Source organism: Geotrypetes seraphini, chromosome 6 (assembly GCF_902459505.1).
Source record: "Geotrypetes seraphini chromosome 6, aGeoSer1.1, whole genome shotgun sequence".
Classification (NCBI taxonomy): domain Eukaryota; kingdom Metazoa; phylum Chordata; class Amphibia; order Gymnophiona; family Dermophiidae; genus Geotrypetes; species Geotrypetes seraphini.
In genome coordinates this window covers 207707340-207723365 of record NC_047089.1, presented here as the reverse complement: position 1 = coordinate 207723365, position 16026 = coordinate 207707340, and the positions used below count along the sequence as shown (strand labels likewise).

General features: G+C 42.4%; 1 protein-coding gene across 2 annotated transcripts in view; it reads left to right on the top strand.

The window, feature by feature from the left end:
- The window catches only part of PCYOX1 (prenylcysteine oxidase 1), a 43002-nt gene that overhangs the window by 21356 nt on the left and 5620 nt on the right, over nucleotides 1-16026 (top strand). For both annotated transcript variants that reach the window (XM_033948292.1, XM_033948291.1), the window contains one exon: nucleotides 2359-2570. In XM_033948292.1, the coding sequence (XP_033804183.1) occupies nucleotides 2359-2570 (212 nt within the window). The remainder of the gene's footprint in view (nucleotides 1-2358; nucleotides 2571-16026) is intronic.

The following is a 16026-nucleotide window of genomic DNA, read 5'->3' as shown; positions in this document are numbered from 1 at the left end:
CTTCTTCAATTCACGCACTATGCAGTGCTACAAACTATCCTTCCCATCTCTTCAACAAGTACAGCAAAAGAAAATATTCAAAACTACATCTGAATACCAGGGACCTCTCATTTGGAACAAACTGCCAATATACCTAAGACAACTACCTTGAATTCTGGAAGTAATTAAAGACATACCTCTTCTCACCTACTCTTCAGTCCTTCTTTCTACCAACGCTCCTTCTAACAATGTAATTTAAGAACTTGATCTAAATCTTATTGTAAACTGCATAGATTCCATGTAGAAAATTGTGGTATATGACACTGTATTGTATTGTGTAGAAACTTCAACTGCAGCTGTGTAAAAGCCAGTGTAATTTACCTCCCTCTTCTACAAAGCCGTGCTAGTGGCTTCTGCACTGTAACGGCCCTGAAGCCCATAGAGTTTTAAAGGGCTTCGGGGCTGTTGTGCGGCTTTGTAGAAGAGAGAGTTAGTTGCCTAATGCTAAAAAAAGTTTTCTCCTTTCCTAAATCCATCCCTGTTGATACCCACTTTAAGATTTCGAAATTTAGTTTAGTGAAATTTTGAGAATAAATTTAGAAAGTCAGCCCAAGTAAATTTTCATAAAGGCCAGTTTAAGAGCCTAAACCCTTTGAAAATTGACTCCTTAATCTCTTCTTCCATCATTGTATAATTAATATATGTGGATGTTTGGACCATTATTTTGCTGCATGACCCACTTTTGGCTCAGTATCAGCTGATGGTCAGATTACCTGATGATCTAGAATTTTCTGATACAAAGCAAAATTACGGTTCTGTCAATGATGGCAAGTCATCCACGTCCTGATGCAGCAAAGCATTGCCTTGGGTGATTCTGGTATGATGACCACTCTAGGGTAGAGTCACTTTAGTCTTCTCGTTTGTAGGTTATCTGTCCTGACAACAGATCAGTAGAGTCCCAGATGTTTGGAAATGGTCTAACTCTGTGCAGACAGTTTAACATCAACCATTTTTTTTAGGTTTCCTGAAATTTCTTTTGATCATGGTATGTTGAGTTCCCGCTAATATAGTTTAAACTTCACCTGAGCTTGCACAGGCAACCAGTGTAAGACATTAGCAAAGGCTTAGGCCAGGGGTAGGCAATTCCGGTCCTCGAGAGCCAGAGCCAGGTCAGGTTTTCAGGATATCCACAATGAATATGTATGAGATGGATTTGCATGCACTGCCTCCTTGAGATGCAAATCTATCTTATGCATATTTATTGTGGATATCCTGAAAACCTGACCTGGCTCCGGCTCTTGAGGACTGGAATTGCCTACCCCTGGCTTAGGCCCACCCAAAATTTATTTTCCATTAGTGTGGCTGGCAAGGATCCTCAAGCCCCACCAACTGAAGACCTCCTCCCTGCCAAGATTACATTTTGGTTGGTCATCAGCACTGTCCTTGAGCCACTGCTGCATGCTCAGTTCTCATGCATCCTGAAACAGCAAATGCAGGGGGCTAACAGTTGACAGCAGAAGCTCAGGGACAATGTCAGCTGCTGCAGTATGCCATTTGAGTAGCCCTGATTTAAATGTTAGGCATGCTAATACTTTGTTACACTAATATTCTATAAAAGAAAGTAGGCCTCTACTTTCCTGTCATGCAACCAGGTGCCTAATTGGAGGCTCACAGTTATAAAATTACCCCCATTATTCTTACTTCATATATTTTGTTTCAAACATGGAATTGTGTAATTTATACCCATTGTTCCATCAAAGTTAAGTGGGACTCCTCCAACTGCATTGCTGTCAGTGGGGTGTGGTGCTTCAATATTGTATTTTCAGTCTCTAGAGATAGGCAGGTCCCTTGGAGTCCTGTAAAGCCTGCCTAACTAGCGCTCATTATTGAAAATGTGATGGTGAACCAGCACTTCTCACTGGGCAGGACTGTAGGTGGAGGACAGTTGCTCAGCATAGATAGAACAGTGTTTATAACTTATGTTTCTTGCATAAAACTACTTTCAAATAAGTGTTTGATGGTAAGAACTTATAATTCTCATTATTATGCATGAGGTTCATAAACTTTTTATTAGTGTTGGTAGTTCCCACTTAAATTATATGGGCAATACAAGAATGGTTGTACTACAGTTTCAGTATTTTTAGATTTATCAACTGACTACATATCATCCAGACAGGCCAGACCAGTCCTAAATTTATTTCCAGTGCATTTATGAACTTATAGCTCCAATTTGAGAAGAGTAGTTTAAACAGCTGAGAGGAATGAAAGCCACAACTGTCCAGGTGACTTGAGCTAGTTTGTAACCCAGTTCATTTTTGTCATGCTTCTGAGAACCAGTGACATAGTATCCCTTCTTTTCTTCTCTTTTAATAATTTAAGGATCTACCGCTATCAATCATTTGAGTACTCCTTCAGCACTGTAGAGTCTCTGCTTCATGCCCTGGGAGGGAATGACTTCATGCACAAACTTAATTGCAGCATTAATGAAACAATGCAGAAAGCCGGCTTCTCTCAGAAGTTCATCAATGAAATAGTCATCCCTGCTATGAGGGTTAATTATGGCCAAAGTGCAAAAGTTAATGGCTTTGTAGGTAGGTAAAATGGTCTTATTTATTTTTTGTCTTTCTTGGAATAAGATTAGATCCTTCAATTATAAAACACATTTGTTTTTCCTTGCTTAATAAAAGGGCCCCTAAGTAAGGTTTTTTTTTCCAGTAACCGACCCACTAATACGTGTTTCCAACCTCAAGGAACCTCTCCTGAAAGCAGGCTGTGATTTACTAAACAAAGCATAGAATCAAAGATGCCCATTGAGGGGTTTAGTAATAGGCAAGAGGCCATGGGATCTGAAAGAGAAATGGAGGAGGAGGAGGACAGGAAAACAAGAACTTTGAATAAAAAAGTAAAGAGATTAAACTATAAGATGTTCTCATCAAGCCTCTCTGACATGCTTGGTGAATGGTTTAAAGGGTAACATTTATATTCCACCTGAGGCAGAATACAGTAAAACACACACATAAAACAAAAACATCTCCCCAAATAATGAAGAATTATCACAATACTGTACTCTCCCCACCCCACAACTAACCTATCCTCACTAGAGAGTTGCGTGGGGACAGAAATCCCACCCGTCCCCGTGAGGAATCCCCTCCGTCCCCACCCGTCCCCGCAAGGAATCCCCTCCGTCCCCACTCATCCCTATAAACTTCAGAAATAGTTATTTCATTTAATTATGCTACTGAATTAAAGGCTCTGGTAGAAACCCATTTACAAATAAGCAAAGAGACTTTATTAATTTGGAAATATTAATTGGGAAGAATACATACTTTGTAAATGGGTTTCTACCAGAGCCTCTAATGTTTATAAATTTTTATCTTATTTTCCAATGTGTAAAATTATGTTCTATAGAAGGTGTATATCAACCCACTATTGGAAGATGGTCCCCTTCTGACCACCCACTAAATACCTTCTACTCATTGAATTCTTCAGACCCTCAGAGATGTCATCAGCGGTTCAAAAGTTTTCATAAGCGCTGGCTTTACACATCAAATCGTCACCGGGTCACTCTTAAATATTTATTTTTGTGTTTAAAGGTTTTTAAGACTTCTAAGGTTTTTAACCAAATAACCATCAGATATACATTTCTATAGCATTCCTATTTGAATGCTTTATACTTAGCTTAGGTGGTGAAAGTAAGGGACAAGTGTGCCGACATGTTTCACCCTTAGGGGGTTTTTCAGCATTTTAGGTGGTCGCGGGTTGTGGAAATCTGCATAAAGATCTTGACAACAGCATTTTAGGTGGTCGTGGAAATCTGCATAAAGGGATTGTAGCCCTGAAGAAACCCCCTAAGGGTGAAACATGGCTGTTCATGCCATGACAAATCATTATTTGGGAAGTCTAGTGAATAGACAAATGTGTATTTGAGGAACGACTATGCAGTAGCTGTGATTCAACCAGCAGTAAGCATATTGGGTTGATCACATTTTTAAAGGGAAACCCCACATGGGCTGAGATTTAGGGGGTAATTCTATAAGGAAATATATAGAACAGTGGCAAGAACATAAACCTTTACTCATTTTATCCCTCCCTGCCCCTTAACTTGTTAAACCTATACATTAGGGATATAACCATGGAGGGGTCTTGGGAGCCTGTCACACCCAATTTGGATTTGGAACTTTCCAAAATTGATGCACTGTCTGCTGGTTTGGCTGTCAGTGGTCGCCAAGCCCTGCCAGCAGAAATCCACCTCCAGTGATGTCTCTTTTTCAGAGCTGTTGCACTGCCTTCCATGCTTCTTCTGTTCCCATCCCCCACCCCTACTCACACATACATGCTCGCTTACCTTCGTGGCGCTTCCCCGCCCGACTGAAAACAAAACAGGCCCGGTCCGACAAACCTCCCTGTCCTGTAGCCGCGAATCTAAATTACCTTCTTACAGCTGCTTTAAGAAGGTAATTTAGATTCGTGGCTACAGGGCAGAGAGGTCTGTCGGACCGGGCCTGTTGTCGGTCGGGGGAAGCGCTACAAAGGTAAGGGGACCTGGCCGGCTGAGCACCCCCCCACCCTAAGGCTGCACCCGGAGCGGACCGCCCCCCCCTTGGTACGCTACTCAAGCTGCGAGGCTAGTCTCCTTCTCCTTACCTGCCCTGCCACAGCACACAGCCGACCGGAAGTCTTCCCGATGTCAGCGCTGACGTCGGAGGGAGGGAGGGCTTTGCTTATGTCCTCCCTCCGACGTCAGCGCTGACATCGGGAAGACTTCTGTTCGGCTGTGTGCTGCGGCAGGGTAGGTAAGGAGGAGACTAGCCTCGCGGCTCGAGTGCCATCCAACCCCGCGACCCTCGGAGGCGTCCCCACGGGATCCCCGCGACCCTAGGGGGCGTCCCCACAGGATCCCCGTGACCCAAAGGGGGATCCCCACGGGTCCCGCGGGATTCCCGTCGTCCCCGTTCCTGTGCAGCTCTCTAGTTCAGAATGGGTTACAAGCCTACATTCACAGTTATGCTTAAGTATAAGGATAACTAAGTACAGGATTGTTAAGGAAGTTTTCCTGTTCCATAAGAGAATTTGCCATATAGTTCCAGCATGAACAGTTTTCTATGTTTGTGGTTTGCATTCCACAAAAGCATAAGGTGACAGAGATTAATATTTCTTCTCTGCCTTGCTGCAGCCCAGTCAAAGGGCTCAGCACTGCACAGAGGTGCTTAATAAACCTGGAAGAGAATTTCCGTTTGATTTTTGTGCTACATGTTTCATTTGTGCCAGCATTTCTTTTTCTCATTGTGAATTGTCCTGTGAACTGTTTCTTCAGTATTTTGAAAGACTGGACTGAGTTTAACGGGGCAGCTTGAGTGAACAGTAGTGCTGCCCAATTCAGGAAAAATAATTTTGATTCGATTCAACCTATTGAATCGATTTTTCAATTTGATTTTCCTGCCCAATTGGGTGTTTTTTTTTTTTTTTTTCAAACATCATGGTGGGTTTATTTTATAGCCTCTTCACCCCCTTTGCCTTCTCCTAACCACACTGGCACTGTGGTGTAAACAAAATAAACAAACAAAAAAGACACTTCCTCTCTCTGTTAAATCCTAGCTCATGTTTGCAGTCTAACACCAGCTCTGGCAGAATACACATTTCAAATCTGATCTATTGTAATCACAAAACAGAAAATAAAATTATTTTTTCTACCTTTTGTTGTCTGGTCATTATTCAAATCTTGCTCGTCCCAGGCTCTGGTTGTCTTCTGATAACTTGCTTGTCAGGGGGTCTCTTTCTTTCTTCTTACTAACCATCCATCTTCTATCTCTGTCCTTCCCTTCCGTTTCCCTTCCCTTCCCTCCCCCGGAGGTCTGGCATCTTTCCTTTTTTTTCGTCTCCATCCACAGATCCACCTTTTCTCAACTACCCTTTCATCCAGCATCTCTCCCTCCTTCCCCACCACCCAGGGTCTACCATCTCTCCCTTTCTGATATCAGAGACAGGATCGCAGTAGAGGAAACAGTTTCAAAGGCCTATGGCAGCTTGCAAAGATCGCTAGCACCGGCGATCTTCTCTGTAGGCTGCTGATATTAGGTAAATGGATGCGGGAGACGAGGGCAGGGGGGAAGCCAGACACCAGCACTTCCTGACTGACCCTCCCCCCTCGCCCTCTAAAGCAGATGCGGCAGCAGCCGGTCAGCAAGCGGCACCGACCAGCCGGCAAGAGGCAATGCTGCCGCTCCTGCTTTAGGGGGCAAGAGGGGAGGGTCAGTTACTGAATTGGGAGGCCGATTTTTTTAAATCGATTCAAGGTGAATCGATTCGAATCGTGAATCGGGCAGCACTAGTGAACAGAACTGAACCTGCCTTGTTCATTGACAACCCTAGGACAATCACTGTTAAATCAACCAACCTAATAAAAGGGCATGTTTTTAGTTATTTTTCTTTTTTGGGAAATTATAGACTGCAACCATTATCTGGTGTATTCTGTTACAAGATAACCATTGAAATTTTTGGTCACAGTTTGGCCAGTGGCCTAAATAAACCAAATTTATTGGACATTCTGACAGTGTGTTCCTTCTTTGGGAAAAAAGGTAGAGATTACTTACCTGTGTTTGCAGTCCTAGGCATAGGTGAACTCATAGTCCTGAAGGGTTCCCCTTATAGGGGACACGCCAGGTCACAAATTGCCACATCCCAAAAACCCTACTGTGAGCATCTGGGGCTCGGGTGTGACAATGTGAAGGCCTGGAAATGTTTCCAAACTTTGTGTGCTCCAAGGAGCGAAGACCCGATTCTTTGCTTCAATCTCGGCGATACTCGCCATTTTCCAGGAAGGTCTAGAAAAGGGCCTAGTAGTTGGCTCCCTGAGAGTTCAGATAGCCAGGCTCTCCAGCTTTGGACCCAGGATCAATAAGAGCACCCTTGTTGCACATCCTGATGTAGCCAGATTTTTGAAGGGTGTGTTACAGCTTCACCCTCCAGTGCGACCGCCTTTTCCAACATGGAATCTTAATCTGGTTCTTCAGATGCTAGCGAGTCCACCCTATGAGCCACTGGACCAAGCTTCCTTTCTAGACCTTACCATCAAGATGGTGTTTTTGATAGGGATTACCTCCGTCGGGAGAGTGTTGGAATTTCAGGCTTTGTCCTGCAGAGATCCTTTTCTTTGGATTACATATTCAGGCGTAACCTTGTGCATAGTCCCATCTTTCTTGCTGAAAGTGATTTCCAACTTCTACATTAACCAGGAAGTACACTTGCCTGCCTATACAATACTCTCTGGTTCGAGCAAACATGATAGGGTATTAAAATTGTTGGATGTGTGCCCACTCTTACTGCAGTACCTAGAAGTTATGAACAAATTCTGATTGTCAGATCATCTGTTTGTGCTGGTTAGAGCAGCCTGTAAAAGTCGGCTAGCATCAAAAGCAACTATTTCAAGGTGGATTTCTTCTGCCTATATTGGAAGTGGAAAGTGTCCACCTACAGCAGTGGTCTCAAACTTGCGGCCCGGGGCCACATGCGGCCCGCCAGGTCCTATTTTGAGGCCCTCAGTATGTTTATCAAAATCACAAAAGTAAAATAAAATAGTTTCTTGATCATATGTCTCTTTAGCTATAAATGACAATATTATTATTAAGACTTAGCCAAAAGGAAATATTTATAAACTAGAAAGAGTTTTACCTCAAGCAAAATTGTCATTTCTTTAATAAGACGTTAACTATTTTTTCTGAGGCCCTCCAAGTACTTACAAATCCAAAATGAGGCCCCGCAAAGGATTTGACTTTGAGACCACTGATCTACAATCATGTGAAAAAATTAGGACACAGAAAAATATTCTAGTCCAGAAGAACTTAGTAAAATAAAATAAATACATATGTGCTCAGTGATGTGAACAATTCTGAAAGCCACTGGAAGGTTGTTAGAAGTTCAACTCATAACATCATTGCACATGCCCTCCCTACCTCCATCATAAAGATGTATCATAAAGATGTACTGCTCTTGCAGTACTGGAATCAATTTAGTCCATGAATTTGCTGCATACGCATGAACTATATTGATTCGATTTTGATTTTCGTGGCTTTTTGATTTTGCATCATTCTTTTTGAATTTCACTATGGATTTTTTCTGGGGAATTTGACACACACACATTTTTATGCCAGCTGGTTGAGAACATCTTTGCATTCTATGCTTCAGCATCCCCCATCTCCAGAACTGCAAGAGCCTTCAAAGATTGAGATAAGTAACTTAATGTTTAACATCTTAGGCTTTTATTACATACTCTGATTAAGATACATCTTTATGATGGAGGTAGGGAGGGCATGTGCAATGATGTTATGAGTTGAACTTCTACCAGCCTTCCAGTGACTGTCAGAATTGTTCACATCACTGAGCACATATATATTTATTTTATTTTACTAAGTTCTCTTGGACTAGAATATTTTTCTGTCTGAGAATTTATTTTTGATATATATAATTTACTTTTTGAAAAAATTAGGACACCCCATGAAAGTTGAATTTGAGGGTTTTTGATCCCAGAGCCTAGGTCCCCTACCTCCAAAACCCCTTTCCCTGTGATAGGAAGGTCTCCAAGGGCCATTTTTGGTACGATTTTTCTGGTGATGGCCATCTTGGATTTTAAGCTATGTTTTCTTTCTAATGCCTGCATCTGCCTCAAAACCCCTCAGTCATCTAAGACACAAATAATGTTTTTCCCCTGGTGAGAAGGGATCTCACTAAATGATCCAATTCTTCTAGCTAATTCTCCCCTGACTGTGTTATCTCAATAAGAATTTTAGATGTTATCTTTGATAAAAAATTGACATTCCATAATCACATAAGTTCTGTAATCAAATCTTGTTTTTTTAAGCTCAGGATGATCCGGTCAATCTCTAAATTTCTAGAACCGAAATCCTTGAAATTCATTCATTAATCATTGCAAAATTCATTCATTAATCATTGCAAATTTCATTTATTAATCAATGCAAATTTCATTCATTAATCATTGCAAATTTCATTTATTAATCAATGCAAATTTCATTCATTAATCATTGCAAAATTGAACTATTGCAATAACTTATTCATAGGAACAACTCAGAAAGAATTAAGGTGCCTTCAAATAATTCAAAACGGTGCAATTAAATTAATAACAAAGACTAGGAAATATGATCACTTAACCCCATTACTCCAAAATGCTCACTGATTACCAATTAATCAAAGAATCTCTTATAAGATTTCATTAATAACATTTAAAACATTACATTCTGGTCGTTAGTGCTTGTTGCACTTTTCTACATTGGGGCAGGCAGTCCCGCTGCTGCCCGACCCAGCCATCTGAGAGGGTCCTTGGAGAGGAGCCTTAAAAACACCAGCACAGCAGAGAGGGAGCCTGTCGTTAGTGCTTGTTGCACTTTTCTACATCGGGGCAGGCAGTCCCGCTGCTGCCCGACCCAGCCAGCTGAGAGGGTCCTTGGAGAGGAGCCTTAAAACACCGGCACAGCCGCGGTACGTGGCCTGCGGTCGTGAGCCCCGGGTCACGAGCTTAAGGGGCGTGGCCAAAGGGGCTTGCCCCTTTTGAGCCCCTTCGGAGCCTAAGAGGAGCAGGGAGCAGGGTTATCGAATCTTCAACATGGGTAAGAGGAAAGCTAAAGCAACACCATCTGCTGGAACAACAGGCCCGAAGAATCGCCATCTTGTGGTTCCTATCTTGCCACATGTTGAGGAACAGGTAACTTTTAACATTCAAGCTGTTTCCTTATCTTCTGGGGAACCAACACCACCTCCTCAACCATCATATTCCTCACGGTTAGAAGAATCTCCTTCCCCTTTTAAGGAAGGAATAATTTCTTCTTCCCCTCAATCATCTTTACTATCTGGTCTGGAGGTTTCAGGACAATCCCTGGGGCAAACTAAAGAACTAACCCCAGTACAGATGATTACTGGGCAAAGCTCGGACGCTCTCCCCAGGGATAAGGTGATCACTCTAAATGATGTTTGGCTAAGTATTAATAGAATAGAGTCATCTTTACAAAAAACCGTTTTGAACTTATGTCAATTTTCATCTGATGTAACTGTGAAAATTAAAGAACAAGATAATAAAATTGGAGAAACAGCTGTGAAGGTTGAAAAGCTAGATCAGGTAGTAGGTAATTTACAAGCTAGTGCTGTTTCTAATATAAAGGATAGTATGATGATACATGCTAAATTAGAAAAAATGGAAAATGCTATCAGAGTTAAAAATCTTTGCCTGTTAAATTTTCCAATCACACATTACCTTTCTCCGATGGAACTCTTGAGAATGTATTTGAGGGAGATATTACATTATACTAAAGTGGAGACCTTTGAGGTTGATAACCTATATTACATCTCAAGAGACTCCAAGGAAAAGGTAGATGAAGGTGGAATGGATAGAATAGTGTTACCTGATAGTTTGAATGTATCAGTTTTTGGATTCATCTAAAGACATAATTGATAAACGAGCAACTCTTCTCGTGACCTTTAAGACAGAGCTTGAAAAACAAGATATTTTGAAATTATATTTCCTGAAAAAACAAGAGATGTTTGTGGTCAACAGGTGATAATTTTTCCAGATGTCTCTAGACAAACTCAGTTCAAGAGGAAACAGTTCCTTCAGCTAAAGCTTAAGGTTTTGGCAGTCGGAGCTACTTTCTTTTTGAAATTTCCATGTAAATGCTTGATTTCATATGGAAGTGATAAATATGTGTTTTTTGATCCAGCCCAGGTGGAAGATTTTATTAAAGAGAAACCTTTGCTAAAAGTTTAATTTCTAATATTGAGTTTACTTTTGGAGGATGATGTATAATATATATAAAAGCCAATTGCCTGTTCCTAGATAGTAGATAGAAATAATTGATTTGATGATTTATTTTAAAATACTGGCGATCAGCAATAATGTGGACTAGGATATGGTTGATTAGTTTCCTTAAATATTTTGTTGTTCCTTGTAGGGAATTTACATTTGCATTTTTTGTGTTCATTCATGAATGTTTGTTACTAAGGTATTGTAATGAATAATCCAATAAATAAAGATTTAAAAAAAAAAAAAAAAATTACATTCTAAATCACCACAATTCATCGACAATTATCTTGTTCCATACGAGCCATCCCAAAGTCTCAGATCATCTGATCGTAAATTACTTTTGGTCCCCTCTCTTTGAATAATAGGAACAAGAAGGAATGAAATTTTTTCAGTGGTGGCCCCGTAACTTTGGAATACCCTTCCAGCTCCTGTTAGGGAGGAGAATAACCTTGTTCATTTCAAAGACCTACTCAAGAGCCACCTATTTAAAGAAGTATACAACACTTGATTTTTTTCACTCCTTTTATTTTTCGATTTTCTCAAAAAAAAACAAGTAGCAGTCTTCCCTTCCCTTTTGTTTATTCCCTATCTGTTTTTCTTTCCTGTTTAACTTGTAGTTCTAACCCAGCCTCCTTCCTGTTTGTCTGTTAAATTGTCAACCAATTAGTACGCCATTTGATGTTTTACTTAAGCTCTTAATTATTTGGTTATTGGCATTTTTTATTTTTAAATATGTTTATACTTTTTTGTATTTATGTTAATAATATATTAGTTTGTATCTCGCTTAGAATTTAGATAAACAAATCAATTAAATTTTAATAAAAACTTGAAACTTGAAAAAAAACTTCCATATCCTGCATGTGACGGAGTGCACAGAGAAGGGGCGGGAGCCTCAGGCTCAGCCTCCTCTGAGTTCTCCAGAGATGGGGATCCGCAAGAGGCATGTCCCAAGGGGAAGAAACTCCCTCCTGGGCAGACCCTCTGAATCTGTATTGGCCAAGTGCAGTCACGTGGGGGCCGCAAAGCCTAGCATGACTGGCGGGCCCTGCCAAGGTCGGAGAGACCTCCAGTACAAGACTTCATACTGGATTTTGTGACTTATGTGGACTGCTTATTTGAACTGCTGAGGATCCTCAGCAGCGGCTGTTAGTAACGTACCAGTGGAGGTGGCAAAGGGTTTCTCCCCTTGACAGGCACCCCAACCAGACGAGGACGCAGACTTGGAAAAGGAGGTTCAGCCTGTCACGGACTGGGAGGATAGCAAGTCCGATTTCATGCCACTTTTATCCAAGGATGAAGTCTCCCTGTCAGTTTGCTTCCATGCAGGATAGCAGTCAAGAGATTGTGGCGACACTGGATCATGGGGAAGACCCCACAGTGCGTTGATTGGTTAGGGCCTCTGTGCTTTTGAGCATTATTTCAACCTCGCTGCAAAAGTTAAAACTGGAAGTTTCGTCGGCTTCTTCTCAAAACTCTGAGCAGTTCTGTGGCTCTGACTGCATTTTTTCCCTCCCATCCAGACATCACTAAACTTGTCATTGAGAACTGGAGTCGCCAGAGGGAACTATGGTGCCAGATTCCCAGTAGCTGTTTGTGCAGTCAAAATTGGATTCGCTGATGGCGCAGGTCACTAAATGAACCTCGCTACCTAGTGAAGGGAGGTTGTGATATTAAAGGATCCCCAGGACCACAAAATGGACTGGCTCCTCAAGTGTCAATTTGAAGCTTTGGCCATAGGGATTAATGCGGCCTCTGACCCGATAGATGGTGAAGATCCCTTAAAGATCCTTTTTGGGGTGAATTATATTGTTGATTCTCTATGTGATCTTTATCAGTGTTACATGGTCGAGTCACACTATTATGACCACCATCTACCTCTGATGTCAGGGACATATAGCCAGTGAACGAATGCATGTATTGCACACAGAATTTAAGTATATAAGGTAGGATGTTAGCAAGTTGCCAATATAGCAACCGAGGCTGTCCTGGGGGAAAAAAGTACAATCAATCAGACAACTGGATCCATTACCACACACCCATCTGCAACTATCGGATGCGCTGCAGTCTGCATGGCTCCAGATACTGTATCTCTAGCAACAATCCAGCAGCCACGCAGACTGAAGCTCCAGAAGTAGATTTCAGAGCTACTACAGAGACCGGCTCCCATGGCGTGACATTATCTGCAGGTCCAAGGGTCAATGGTGGCGACCAAAGAGATGGTTCTTTGGGCCAGAGCGCATATGAGACCTCTCCAAGACTCTTCTTTCTCGCTGGTCCCCTCAGTCGGACTTGCTACAACAGCCACTTCCCTGGCTACTTACCGCAAAGTGCAGCCTAAAGTGGTGGCTGATGGGTGTTGGACTCAAGCATAGCAGAAGTGTGCCATAAATCTCATAGAACTCAGAACCATTCATCTAGCGCTTCAGGTGCTGAAGAAGTCTCTGGAGAGCAAGGCAGTCTGAGTCTTCTCAGACAATGCGACAGTGGTGGCATATGTCAACAGGCAAGGAGGCACCAGAAGCATCCGTTGCATCTAGAAGCTCAATTTCTCTTCCAGTGGGCAGAAGCTCACTTTCAGGCTCTCTTGGCTGCATATGTGGCAGGAATGGAAAATGTGCAGGCCAACTTTCTCAGTTGGCAGACTCGACCCAGTTTGGCGGTGGGGGCTTCCACAAATGGATCTGACAGCCTCAGTGGTGAACACTAAGTGTTTCCCCGTGGCCCATGCTCAGTTGAGTCAGTCACAGGACTGCGATCCATCCCGGCTTGGTAGTCCTAGTGGCGCCTGAATGGCTGCACAGATCATTGTATGCAGAAATAGCTTCAGACTTCCAGTCCAAGTGGATCTTCTCACTCAGGGATTAGTCCCTATTGAGAATCCAAACATTTTAGGCTCTTGAGGGCAGACTTCACAAGCAAGGATTATTCTGATATGGTTGTTACCACATTGATCAGAGCGAAGAAGCCATCCACAGTGGCAGCCTATGCTAAGGCCTGGTAATCCTTTCAGCACTGGTGTACAGTGAAGGATGTAGAGCCCTGGCAAGCTCAAATTTCAATAGTCCTGGACTTTTTGCAGGAGGGACTTCAGGAGGGGCTCTCACTAGGTTCTCTGAAAATGCAGATAGCGGGTCTTTCCTGTTTCCAAACTTGAGGGGAGTGAGTCTCCTTGGCCTCTCACCCAGGTTTTGCCCAGTTCATTAAAGGAGCCCTACAGTTGCACCCTCCAGTGCGTTCCTCTTTCCCTTCCTGGAATCTTAACATCATGTTTCAAGGGCTCAGTACTACTCCATATGAACCCTTAAGGGAGGTTTCTTTCTTGGATCTTACAGTCAAAACAGTGTTCCTGGTGGCAATTACATCGGCAAGATGGGTTTCCAAGTTACAAGCTCTTTCCTGCAGGGAGCCATTCCTTAGGTTCACAGAAGCAGGAATTTCCTTATGCACAGTTCCGTCTTTCTTGCCAAAGGTAGTCTCAGCCTTCCATGTCAGTCAGGAAGTCGGTTTGCCCTACGGGGGTCTAAGAAAAAGAATAAAGCACTGCATTTGCTGGATGTCAAGTGAATGTTTCTTCGATACCTCAAAGTTTTGCCTTTCGGATCACTTTTTGTTCTCACAAGTCATGCCAAGAAAGGGAGGCCGGTGTCTAAAACCTTGATTTCCAGATGGATTAAAATGGTTATATCCTCTGCATGCGTGGGCTGTGGTAAACAACCACCAATCGCTTTGAAAGCACACATCACTAGAAGAATTGCTGCCTTGTGGGCAGAGACTAGGGCTGCCTTGCCCAAGATTTGTAGAGCGGCTACATGATATACCCTTCATACCTTTACCAGGTTCTATAGGGTGGATGTACCAGCTGGGAAAGATGCCACTTTTGGGATCTCTGTCCTAAAGGCAGGCACAGCAGACCCACCCTAAACTCTAGGGACTGCTTTGGTACATCCCTAGCATTCAGGACCACTAAACACATTGCATTAGAAAGATTAGGTTCTTACTTTGGTAATCTTCTTTCTTCTAGATGTGTCTAATGGTTCTGAAGTCCTGCCCTGTGTATGGGCTTTGCCTTAGAAAATTCTTCAAATTCAGATTGATCTTGTCTCTCAGAGGAACATAAAACAAAAAAGACAGATGTTGTATAGGTAAATTATCATGATCATACAGTCGGAGTTAAGTCTCTGCTTGTCTTGTCAGCAAGTTGAGAGTAGCTCTGAGCTCTCTATATAATTGGTATTGGTTGCACAAGTTTGGATGCTATAATGTTATTTCCTATGTTTGTTACAGAGCAGTTCAAAATTGCAGTGCTGGGGATTTTTCCCTGTTTTCTTCCATCCTGTTATATCTTTTATTACAGTGCTACTTGATTGCTTTTGGACAAACTGAGGTAGCAGGAGGAGGTAGAGTTGTAAACATGATTGACAGTTTTCTGCAAGCAACTTACTGCTTCAGATACAAGACCCTAGCATTCAAAAACAACTAGGCACATCTACAAGAAAGATTACTGAGGTAAAAACCTAATCTTTCTTTCTAAAATGTATCACAACAGATTCAGAGACTCACACAAACCTTCATTCCATGCAGACTAGTGCAAAGTGTGCCCATCTTACTTTTCCATTAAACACAGGATGAGTGCTTGATGGGGAATTACCTCCTTTCCAGTCTGGGCCTCTTTCACTGTAGGCTTGGATTTTTGACAGGCTATTACCTTGATTTCAGGTTCCCCAGTTAGGTAGGTTAAGGAGGATCAGGGACCTCATTTCTATATCCCTTCACAGGGCCAAACTAATCTTCAGTACTACCTCTAAGCTCTCTAGTTTCTGCTATTGGGTTAGACAATCCCTTTAAGGGATCCCACATGGGCATCCCATTTGCTCTTAAATTCTTGCACGCTGTTTGCCTCGATCACCTGCACCGGGATCTCGTTCCAAGGATCAACCACTCTCTCGGTGAAGAAATATTTCCTGGTGTCGCCATGAAATTTCCCGCCCCTGAGTTTGAGCAGATGCCCTCTTGTGGCTGAGGGTTCTTTAAGAAAGAGAATCTCTTCTTCCATCTCGATACGGCTGGTAATATACTTAAACGTCTCGATCATGCCTCCTCTCTCCCTAAGTTCCTTAAGTGAGTACAGCCGCAAATTTGTCAGCCTTTCCTCGTACGATAGATCCTTGAGCCCCGAGACCATCCTGGTGGCCATCCGTTGCACCGACTCTACTCTCAGCACATCTTTTTGGTAGTGTGGCCTC